We start from the raw sequence: 12052 nt of genomic DNA, 5'->3' as shown, positions 1-12052 counted from the left end.
GTTACTAAGTATTTGTCAACTAAATATGATTTATTTTATTTTAATTATTTTGCTTCCAACGGTCGAAACAAACCAATTTACAATTGGTATTTCTTTAACAATACTTATTCAAGGTCACTAAAACCACAGAAAACATACTAGGGCCTACTATAACCCAGAATGCCAACCGCATGGTAAAAAGCATTACTGTAAGTGTTTTGAGAGAGCTTTGCCTGTCAATGCGTAGGCAGCGCCACCAGCGTTGCTATGCTGAGTGCATGGCAACGCTGATGGCGCTGCCTACGAATTGACAGGCAAAGCTCTCTCAAAACACTTAATGCTTTTTACCACGGGGTTGGCATTCTAGGTTATAGTAGTAACTTATGTTTTCTGTGCTATAACTAAGGGTCAAGCCAAACATGCAATGGGACCTAAGATTAATATTTCAAATAACTTATTGAACAATTTTCTAGTATAAAAGTATCACTGTTCATGTGACGAGAGAGGGTGCGTGCGGAGTTATGTTCTGCAATAAGTTACCCTAATGCAATTATAAGTTACATATAACTTATGTAAACAAAATCTATATTTAACAAAATATAAGTTATTCATTTAAACTTAGTGTATAAAAAATGAAATAATTAATACATTTAAACATGTTTAGGCTATATTTTTGTATGTAGGCTATAAAATATAGCCTACACACAGTTAGAAAAATTGTGTATAAATATAAACAATATGGTAGGTAGGTACCTAATAAGTTAATATATAAACTTTGTTTTACAAGGTCATAAGACATGATAGTGAACCTTATCAACATTCAAAAAACCAATGTGAGCCTCCTCAGGTTGATTTTCTTCAATAGGATGTCTTTAAATAGAACATCAGCATGCACGTTATCTTCTCCTTTTCTGTACTCAAAAAGTTTACTGTATGTCAAAGTTGCATTGATTCAACTGGAGAGCCCACCTCACTAAACGGCAATTTACTTCATGTTGTATGTTGATTGCCAAGTGATCCATGTAAGTCCAAAGAATAGGATTACACACCTTTTGACGTCAAAGTCTATATTGTCAAATCATACAAAAACTTGTTTAAAACATACCGTGTCACAGTCTTTCCGACACACACGTACCAACACACATTACCGGTACAAAAATACATTTAAAGTAGCCTAGGCCTACTAACTAATTCGTGGTAAACGGCAGCGACGGTAGTCACACAGTACAAATCTTGACTGGAAAACACATTTGTCATTCAACAAGAAATTCTCATTCAGGGTCTTGAAAACGATTTTATACTTTACTACACTTATAAGTTAACTTAGTCAAAGTTCAATTCTTATACTATCCTCTAAACCTGATATAACCCTCATATCTTTCTTTAAGCCTTATTTTTAATCCTTTACCGTACTTAAAGAAAGATTACAAATTGAGCTCAATTTATTTTTGTTTCAGATGCCTAACATTAAGCTGCAAAGCTCCGATGGGGAAGTTTTTGAGGTCGATGTGGAAATTGCAAAATGTTCAGTAACAATCAAGACTATGCTGGAAGATCTTGGTAAGTTTTAAGTTTTGTTTACACTAAGTTAATTCATTACCGATTTTCATATTATGGAATTAAACTTCCCATGTCAGACTTGGGGGATTCTTTTATATGCCTAGTGTCTGGGTAGTAAATTAGATCATAGATAAGAGTATAAAGCCTAAAAAGAGCTATTGGCCTTGGGAGCTCTAGCTGTATTAGGCCTACCTATATATCATTTGTATAATGATAAGTAGCATCTATATATTAATACGCAAGCAGTTTTCTTTTCACAGTCAAAACTCAATAACGGCTTGATGGATTTTAAAGTTTGAGGTGTAAAATTAAAGGCATTTTCATGTAGATGTGCAAATACGTCTCAGAATATTTAGAAAGGGCACCACGTAAGTACACTTAAGGGCTTATGGCTTAAGGGATTGGAAGGCGGCGCTATCTGTTGACATTTGATCAAACTCATTTCCCTTTGTTTACAAATAACATATGGACGTAGTTTAAAATAGTTTTTAAGGTTAACCACAGACTGCAGCAGGACTTAAAACTTCCAGAGCAAAGCTGGAATTTATATTTTGTTTCAATATGTTAACTAAGTCTGATTCATAATGAAGAGTTTCCTATCAATACTAGACAACAAGGTGTTAGGGAATAAATATTTAATTCTTTTTGTCTATGGTTAAATTGATTTACCTTACATCGTATTTTACTGTTTATCATGTAGTTACAGTTCGATGTGATGAAGTGAATGTTTAAAAGTGATTATTCACAGGGCAGTTATCCGTTACATTACCATATTATCATGTAATTTACAATGTGTATCAAAACTCCAATTCCTTTATAGTGTTTTCTGTTGTTTGTTTAACTTTCTTATTTCATTTCAAATCAAATGCCGCCAGTACGACGAAGAACTGTGAGTGGCTGGAGGGAACGCGAACATGACCGCTTGCATCAACCTCTCAATTGAACATTTGATGGGTTCATAGTGGTAGTACCACCGTTGTGATAGTCCAATCTCGGACAAATGAACGTTAAATGTTTACATGTAGTGGCTTACATATTTTTAAGCAAGAAAAGACTGGCCGAGACTGTTCAGTTTATACTCTTTGTTGCCATAAATGAAAGGTTCGTTTAACTCATTTGTGCAATTCACCACGGGTTCTTATTGGAAACTCCCAATCTGAAAATAGGACTGTGAGACTTATATCAAGAAATTATTTGGATTAAGTTCGTCAATTCAGTTCTGCCTTTACCATGGTCAGCTCCAAAGCTCATTAAGATGAGAAAGTTCCACAGGGGATCTACAATTTTAAGATCCGTGACACGTTTTACCACCGAGTGGGTCCTCTAATTCCTCAAGAATGTGATGATTCTGAATACGCACAGATATATAAGTAAGTACGACAAGTTACTAGAACCCAAAGGACCAGGCACAACTGTGTGTAAGCGCAATTAAAAAAAATTCAATGAAAAAATACACGGGAAATAGGGTCACAATGCCAACCTATTTGCAAATCTGTGAAGACTGTGGCAGACATTATGTGGGGACGAGAGCTCCGAGGAGTCAAGTGAGATTCTTATGTACATAATAAGAGACAGAAGAAGTGTCTTCCCTCGCTACAATGGTGCTACCTGTGTAGATTTCGCAGCAATTTTTAAAGCTGAAAACAAAGCACCACCTGGCCAAATAAATCGTATAGTTTTTTCCAACACTAATAATGTTAAACGCGTATCCATTATAGATCTGTCGTTAGATCCACTTGCTTACCCTCTTCAACCGGAGACTTGGGTTGGGGCCCCTAATTTAAACACGCCTAAAACAGAACACATCAAATAAATAATTTAACAATGCTAGAATAAGAGTAGCGATGGTTGGCGTCAAGAGAGGAATTGAGCTACATTAGGTCAAAAGCTCACTTTACAGTGTGTGGTTGACATCTACGTGCTCATATAGTGCACCCGCGTACTATACATAAGAGATAACCAAAGCAATATGAGAGTGAATGTAAATTTAAATATTGTAGATTGCTTTTATATTTTTTTACATCATAATATTTTTATATTTCTATAATCAGTCATATAAATTATTTTAGAGTGACTGTTTGATTAAGGTCTTGCTGTTTATGTTTTTTGTTTATTTTTTTATACAATTTCAGTTTTGCTCGATTTCGAGCAACAGGTTATCTAGTTGTCTTTATCATTCATTTTCATACTAGTTAAATAGCTGAAACACTGACTCAATGTTTACTAACATTATTATCTAAAGGTGCTTCAAGATAAAACTGCTACCTTACTGCTGGTTCCTTATCGTTTATTTATCTGGTTTTAACCAATAATACACCGAATATGTCCAGTCCAGCTATTTTTAAATGAGACATAATTAATAATTTTATAGGCCTCAAAATTATTCCACATCCACCCACTTAAAAAAATTTTTTCTCTAGTTTGGAAATGTTTACCCGCAAAAATAACCTTGGTCCACATAGGTCTAGAAGAGGAGAACATGTCCAAGGAAGACCATAAAAGATACCCCTGTCGCGGCAAACCTGCAACCTTAGCAAATTCCCTTTTTCCTGACTGATTTCCGCTAAAATATTCCCTTCAAATCATCAGATTTATTTTCTATAAAACAAAAAAAACAATGATCCTATATACCTGTATTAATAGAAAAGCATGTTTCTTGAAAAACCTGCTTGTGTGCATCACCAGCAAAATCTACGCATACTGGTAGAAAAACACCAGTACCTGTAGAAGTGGAGAATCCTTTAATAAATTAAAATACCCCGCCGCAGCAAACCGGCAGACTTAGCAAATTTCAACTTGTCTGATTACATATTTACTAAAACGAGATGCTAGCCCGTCCTACGTACGGGAATTGAGAAGTCAGTTAAAACTGTGTACAGTTCAGAACAGCTAGTTTACACGTATTAAGACAAAATATTTTCTCGCAGTTTTAATGTGAAAAATCGTCTTGTAAACAAAATGTTGCTTGACCAAATATGTTTTATTTCATTATAGGCCTATACGATATGCATTTTACATCCGATAATTTTACAATAAAACAGCAATTGTGACAATGTGAAAAGCGTTGAAGTGAGATTTGCGGCCGATTCGCACACTGATTATAAGTAGCCTACAGTAGAGAGTAATAGCTTTGACTACTAATATAATAATTCAGTATCCAATAGTCAATAGTAATAGTCAATTGAGAAGTGTATAGACCTAGTCAACAATACCACCTTCCATCGCATACCTGCCCCTTCCATATTATCACCATAATACAATTACTCATACTATAGGCTACACAATTTCAAGTAGGTCTGAATAGAAACTACCTAAAATAAAACGATATTATCCAATAAAATTCACAGTAGGCCTGCACATAATATAGCTTTGGTATCCTAACATCATTAAACGTATCAATTTCACTGAATCAATTGCTAAATAAATAAATAAACTTCACAAAACTCAGGATAGGGGCCTAGGTTGATACGGCAATGATTATAGAATCTTAATTATTTCGAGCTGTTGGCTCGTCCTACGTACGGGAATCGAGTAGTCAATTATATCTGAATATGATTCAAAACAGCTAGTTTACAACTTGGTGGCCGATTCACACACACTGGCTTTGAGTACAGTAGCTACATAACACCTTCCACTAAATACTATCACTTACCGTACCTTATTTTACCACCTTGGCCACTGAAACCTCTAAAATGATCCTGGCCTCCCGTTCTCTTCTATCCCCTGCCATTTCTAAGGAAGATACCAGTCTGAAGATGTCTTTCATTACTTGGTCTTCTTAAGTGGTCGTCTACCTTGTAGTACTACTTGGAATACACTTTTAAAAGTTGAAGTATCTTCTCTCCACCTCGCAAAGCCTGCCCAGCCCACCCGAGCCTTTTGGTCTACTTTTGGAATGTACCCCTTTATGAAGATTCTGAATCATACAGTACTACTGGGATAGTTATGAAATGGTATGAATCAATTTTGGTTTCTACTGACACCCTGCAGCTTACTGGTCAGTTTTCTGGAGACCTACTACACCAGTTGACATTTTCATTACGAATAAAATGTGTACTGTATGCAGTCATACTTATATTCAGACATATAGAAAAAGATGTTTCAACACGTAAACCACTTATATCTTAAACGATTAAGCACTTATACTTAGACGGATTACATTTATGACAAAACTTGATTATACGTTTAAAAATGTTCTCCTGATAAAATAAATGTTGTTAGGAAAGAAACTACATTTAAAGTGAAATAGTGTGTAGGCAAACTCTAACTATCAATATTTTTGTATACAAACAACTTGTAACATAAACTTTTCAATGACAGTTAGAAACCAGCTGTTAGTTAAACCACCTCTAAAACGACTTTAACTCGTTCGTTGGCTGCTAGACTTTTTGAAAATTAAGACTTAATTTCTAAAAAACTGGGACCCTAAACTAAAATTATGGCTTCGACATTCCCTAGTTCTCAAAATTATCTTTCTTTCAAACACAAAAGTCATGAAAATCCGTCAAGTGGTTGATTCAGAATCGTGAAATAAAAAAAACCTATTACGTTTTAATATTATAGATATTTCCATAAATAAGACATATTTATTCCCAATTTAAATAACATTTAACGAGTGCTTAGGTTTGCTGCTAGAGCTATGAGAAGGAATTGAGCTTAGAATGGCTGAAAAAATAACAAGTTGTTTTCTTCTAATTTGAAAGTTATCGTTGTGTTGAAGGAATGTTAAACATGAAATAACAACATTGACTAAATAGGCCTAATAAATGATTCAAGATTAAATGGAAAAATGATGATTTGTTTTTATTTCAAAACATATGTTCAAGATTTATTCTACACTTTTTTTTATATTTACTAACATTTTTAATTCGAGATTTATTGTTTAATCAAAACTAGCTGTTACCCCTTTCAACCCATCAACAAATAAAGCAAACAAAGACGGTCAACAAACTGTTTTTCACACAAAAGATATATTTTTTTTTAAGGGAGGAGGGAAAATGCTTTTACGCACACAGGTAGCCAGGCCTGTAGTGTGAGACTCCTGAATCTATCACAGACTACTCACTAAAAAACCCCCTCTACTCTGTTGGACACAGACGTGGAATTGTTTGTCACATTACTTCAAGTCAGGCCAACACGTGACCTAAGCCCTCAGGGCTCTCGCCGTTTTTGGCATTTAAAATAGAAGTGAAGTAAACAATGGCAACTATGGAATCTGCCTTCGAAATGATGGGCCTCCTCTTGCTGAACATCTTGGTCGTTGCTGAATAACATACATTTAACTTGTACATTAGGCCTATATTTTTCTGTTTGATTTTTTTACGATCATGGTTAATCTTCTGTTGTATGGTTAATCCACTTGTAAATAATCAGTCTACTGTATTTCTTAGATAGTATGTTTTATCCGATTGTGTGACCTCAGGTATGGATGAGGACGAAGAGGAAGTTGTGCCTCTGCCCAATGTCAACTCTGCCATCCTGAAGAAAGTGATCCAGTGGGCAACCTACCACAAGGACGACCCCCCACCTCCAGAGGATGATGAGAACAAGGAGAAACGAACAGATGATATCTCCAGTTGGGATGCTGACTTCTTGAAAGTGGACCAAGGAACTTTGTTTGAACTCATTCTGGTAGGAATTCACCAATTAGCCTATTCTCTTTTTGGGCGATTCTCTGGGAAGTGGTCCTGCTTTGTTATTTTCAAGAATTGATTAAAACTGGTTAAAATATTGCTTTTTAGCGAATTTCCCTATAGGGAAGTAGCTATTACCGTAGGTCTCATGGTAAGACCTAAGCCCGGGACCGATTTACTTTTTCATTTTGATGTCCCCATAGGCCAAAAACACCATTCGTTCAAATTTTTATATATCTATATATAGAGATATATATATATATATATATGTGTCCATCCGCACGATAACTTGAGTAATTTTTGTCCGATTTTGATGAAATTTGGTTTGAAGGTGTAAGGCGGGATAAACTTGAATGAGTTCGCGAACCAGCATGATCGGACTATGGGAACGGTGGTTTATGGGGGGTTTTATGGGGTAAAAATAGGTTTTTCCCATTTTTGACTCTAAAAACACCAAATTTCTAAATTTCTTTTCAAACCATTTTGTAGAGCTTAAAAAAACAAATAATTTAGTATATTGAAGCGTTATTATGCGCCTAATTGTTACGGAGAAAATTCAAAAAAATTGTAATTTTAAAATTCCCATGTTATTCTTATGGAGCAGAAGTCAACTGTTGTAGTTTGCTTGTTTATGAAAATATTTTAATCAAATTTGGAAAATACATTAACTTCTTACTAAACCACAGTACCTTTTAACATTTTACATAAAAAAACTTGTTTACCCTCCCTGTTGCAGCAAACCTAAGTACTCATTAAACTAATTCTGTTTAAATAGGGAATAAATGTGATATTTTTAAGGAGACATTTTAGTTTAAATCCAATCAGGCAAATGGAAATTCGCTAAGTCTGCAGGTTTGCTGCGGCGGGGGTATTATATAAAACAATAATAAAATCTCCCTTAACCAGTCTTTAAAATTAAAATAAAAAATTATTTTTCATGAAATGAAGCTTCAAACTTGGGCAAGTTCTATTACAGTCAAATGGTACTTTTTTCCAGAATTTTAAGTAAAAATGTTTATAGTTAGATGAGTCAATAAATTGAAATAACTTATATTAGTAAATAATTGAAAATATAATTTGTTAAACCTTTGTAAAATAAAAAAGAAATATTAAATAGATTTTGAGATACAGTACAGTCCCGCAAACTCGGCCTAATGTGGACCCGTCAACTATTCCCTTTCCATGGGAAGTAGCAAAATACTTCCATGTAAATGGTTCCTTAAACTGGAGGCTTAGTTGTTGTCACAAATATACCATAATATCTGTTCTTACTCGAGGGTCCATTAGTCCATAATATGTCTTCTTCAACATCATCCCACATATCAGGAACTTCTCAGCCACTTTCCCGCCATTTTCAGGTAAAGAGTAAAACAGTATAACTAAATTATAATTTGCCATTTTGATCATGTCATTAAATATATAAACTTAATAATTTATGTGTGTCACTTGTATCAAACTTAATTGAAGAGAGTAAACATTTAATACGAAATTTCTAAATAAAAACCACGTTGTACCTAGGAGTACCCCATTTAAATAACTTTTTTGAAGAAAAATGTAATAAAATCTCAGTTTAAATGTTTTTTCCTGTTACAACATACAAATTGAAACCTAAATGTTCATAAATTTTCTTTTTTATTATTATTATCCCTATCATAATCACCCAAGAACGTTTGTGTCCCGTGCAACACACGACATGCCTATCAAATATGATTTAAAAAAAAGTCAGTAACCGATTTATAAAAATCCCATTATAAAACATTATTAGTTAAGTAAATCCATCAAGAATATCTACATCAAATTAACAATAACAAATTATCTCAGAATTCACAGAAATAATTGTAGACAAGCAAGGTAAGTGAATGTCGCTCTTCGTACGAGTCCCGTGCAACACGCTTCTAATACCATTGCTACAAAAAAAGTAAAAGTTATGAAACTTATTCATCTATACTTGTACAATCTATGACCATAAATGTAGTACTCCAAACATCAATAGCAGACTTTTAAGTCATTTTTATTGATTTATATAAAAAAGTGTTGTCTGAATGTCCCGTGCAACACACCGAGAATCACTCTTTTTTACTGGTGAGCCTTATAGGCCGGGCGCCACATGGGCGTATGAAGTACCGGTATGACCAAATTTGACTTTTGATTATTGTTGGGGACATATAGTAGATCAAAAAAATCAATGATGTCGCATTTCTAGGGTGGTCACAACACTTGAGGGGGGGGGAGAAGGGGGAAATTCGCGTGCGTCAGTGTTTTACGTTTCCGCGTCTAACTCTCAAACGGTTAATGATAGAAAGGTGGTTTAAACGTCTATCTACGCCTAAATATATTGTCCTTCAAAAAGGTTATTACAACCTTTCTTCTATCTCTAATGCTTTAAGCCCCAATCAATGTTTATTGCAAAAAGGAAAGTTTGAAACTACTTCAAAATGAAATATCGGAAATATTGTACGCATTTAAGACATGTTACAGAAGATTTGTGGTTAGAAAAACTAACAAGTAGTACAACAACACCAAGTTTAAGGAAATCTGTTGAAAAACAACAGAGCTTTAATTCTGTAAGAGTAGATGTGGAAAATTCGTAGTACAGTAGACTCTGGGATAATTCTAGGAAAGCTGGATTTTTCTATGCTGTTAGACCTTGTTGAGATGAGCATTTTCTTCCCAAAAGTCCCCACTCCTCCCCCTTGTGCTTTCCTCTAACCCCCCCCCCCCCCTCCTTTTTAGATACATTTACAGTCTCTTAGAAATTTAGCTATAGCTATGTTAGCCTAAATATTCACAGTCAAAAAAGTATCATAAACATAAAAAAATAATTTTTACGGATTCATTTAATGAAACTTTTCCCTGTCGGTTTTTTATATGAGGTCGCACGACAAAATGTTTGGTATACAATTTCTGGTGCATAGTTTACGATTTAAAATGATACATAGTTATTAACAGTTTCTTTGCATATAGTGCTTAATATAGATATTACGGTCAATTATTTTACAGGACTCTGGCTTTTATGTGCGCCGCAACAATGAAAACAATTTACATATATTATGATTGTTGTATTTGAATTTACCCGCTTTATATAGATTATTATATTTAACGTTCTGTAGTTCATTTAATAATACATATGAATGAATATTGTGCATTTGCTGTTGTATGCCAGTGCCTCATTTACACCCTCTTACCTAAAGTGAACCAATAGCTAACTTTTTTATTATGAGATATATAGAGTTAACATCTTATGGGTTAACCCCCCCCCCCTTTATTTTTTTATGTTTTTTGAGTGGATTTTAAAAATATGTTCTCCAGTTTCCAATATGGCTGACAAATTTGTTATTCCTATGGAATACCCTGTATGTTATGATTGTTTAGAATGTAACGCACAATTTTTAAACTTTTATTCGTGACATTTTTCTCTAAAGCTACAATAAATATTAATTGGGGCCTAAAGTATAAGAGATAGAAGAAAGGTTGTAATTACCTTTTTGAACAATATATTTAGACGTAGATAGATGCTTAAACCACCTTTCTATCATTAACCGTTTGAGAGTTAGACACGGAAACGTAAACCACTGACGGACAAGACTTCCCCCCTTCCCCCTCGTGTTGTGACCACCCTAGAAATGCGACATCATCGATTTATCTACTAGATATCCCCAACAATAATCAAAAGTCAAATTTTTTCAGATTTTCAGTGCATACTACACCCGTTTAGCACCTGGACTATTAGTGGATTAATGAGTCATGGAACTAAATTTTTCAATAAAGAATAAAGATTTTGATCTGTATTACGACAGAAGTTTTGGGTATTTTCAGTTGCAGTATCCAGTCCGATTCCACATTTCTGTGAGGAAATATTAGTGATTAGATTAAGTACACCACAGTGCTTTATTTGATCATTGAAGATTATTTGTATCTGCTCGCGCCTAGTGGCGTCAGAAAGGAATGTTCCTTGCTCTCTGAATAGCCCTTGTAAAATTTGAAAATATCCTCAGCAAAATATCTCACAAATATAGACTTTTGTTTGTCATAAACAATATGCTAATCCGGTGTGCTCCTTGCCTTAATAGTGTCATTATTGATAGTAAACTCAAACAAATTGTCAGGAAATTAAATATTTTTAAATTTCAGGCTGCCAACTATCTGGACATTAAGGGTTTGCTGGATGTCACATGCAAGACTGTGGCCAACATGATCAAGGGCAAAACTCCAGAAGAAATCCGTAAAACTTTCAACATCAAGAACGACTTCTCTGCCAGTGAGGAAGAGCAAGTCCGTAAGGAGAACGAGTGGTGTGAAGAAAAGTGAAGTGAAGGGCAACAAGTTTTTGAAATTCTTTTTATACAACTTGTAATATTTGATACACATTTCAGAAAAAAGTGTGATAGACAGTAATCTACTTCTTCAGAAATTAACACTGCTTTGGCCCAAACATGGAAGGCCATGTACTGGTGCAATTTTCCAGTTTTATTCTAGATAAATTTTGGGTAATATTGTTTGAGTGCAACACTTGTAATGAAATTTTGTGGGCGCAATTATTTTCTTCTCGTATATAATTCAATGTGACGTATTATTAATAGTTCATTGTAGTTAAGTCTTTACAAGATACATAATAATTTGTAAATATGACTGTACTATTTGGAAAATACATAATATTTAATTAGTTCTTTAAAAAAGGATTTTTTTAAACTTACCTTCTCACTTATTTTTAAAACATGCATAAATATAAGAGAAAAAACAATTTCAAACAATTAAGCTTGTTAAACCTGTGGGGAAACAATGCGGAAGCTCCGTTATCATGAAACTGCAATTTTCACACATTTCATCAACAACATTAGCCATCAGTTCTTTACTCTTTAGTGACGATGTTCTGGCTAATA

The 12052-nt window shown here is 34.2% G+C and overlaps 2 protein-coding genes across 2 annotated transcripts in view; one reads left to right on the top strand and one right to left on the bottom strand.

The window, feature by feature from the left end:
• LOC128988546 (double-strand-break repair protein rad21 homolog) overlaps positions 1-1001 on the bottom strand; it is a 31551-nt gene extending 30550 nt beyond the window's left edge. The window contains exon 1 of the mRNA XM_054409931.1: positions 969-1001. Coding sequence (XP_054265906.1) covers positions 969-1001 — 33 coding nt within the window. The remainder of the gene's footprint in view (positions 1-968) is intronic.
• A 435-nt stretch (positions 1002-1436) lies between these two features.
• Positions 1437-11837, top strand: LOC128989816 (S-phase kinase-associated protein 1). Its single transcript, XM_054411878.1, has 3 exons — positions 1437-1539; positions 6962-7170; positions 11304-11837. Exons 1-3 carry the CDS (start codon positions 1437-1439, stop codon positions 11478-11480), a joined length of 489 nt encoding a protein of 162 aa, XP_054267853.1. The 3' UTR covers positions 11481-11837.
• The last annotated feature ends 215 nt before the right edge of the window (positions 11838-12052 follow it).

This window comes from Macrosteles quadrilineatus, unplaced genomic scaffold (assembly GCF_028750875.1).
Source record: "Macrosteles quadrilineatus isolate MER2022 unplaced genomic scaffold, UCM_ALF_1.0 Scaffold_3__2_contigs__length_128488019, whole genome shotgun sequence".
Taxonomy (NCBI): domain Eukaryota; kingdom Metazoa; phylum Arthropoda; class Insecta; order Hemiptera; family Cicadellidae; genus Macrosteles; species Macrosteles quadrilineatus.
Note: the sequence above shows the minus strand (reverse complement) of the source record. Positions and strands in the feature narration are given on the sequence as shown.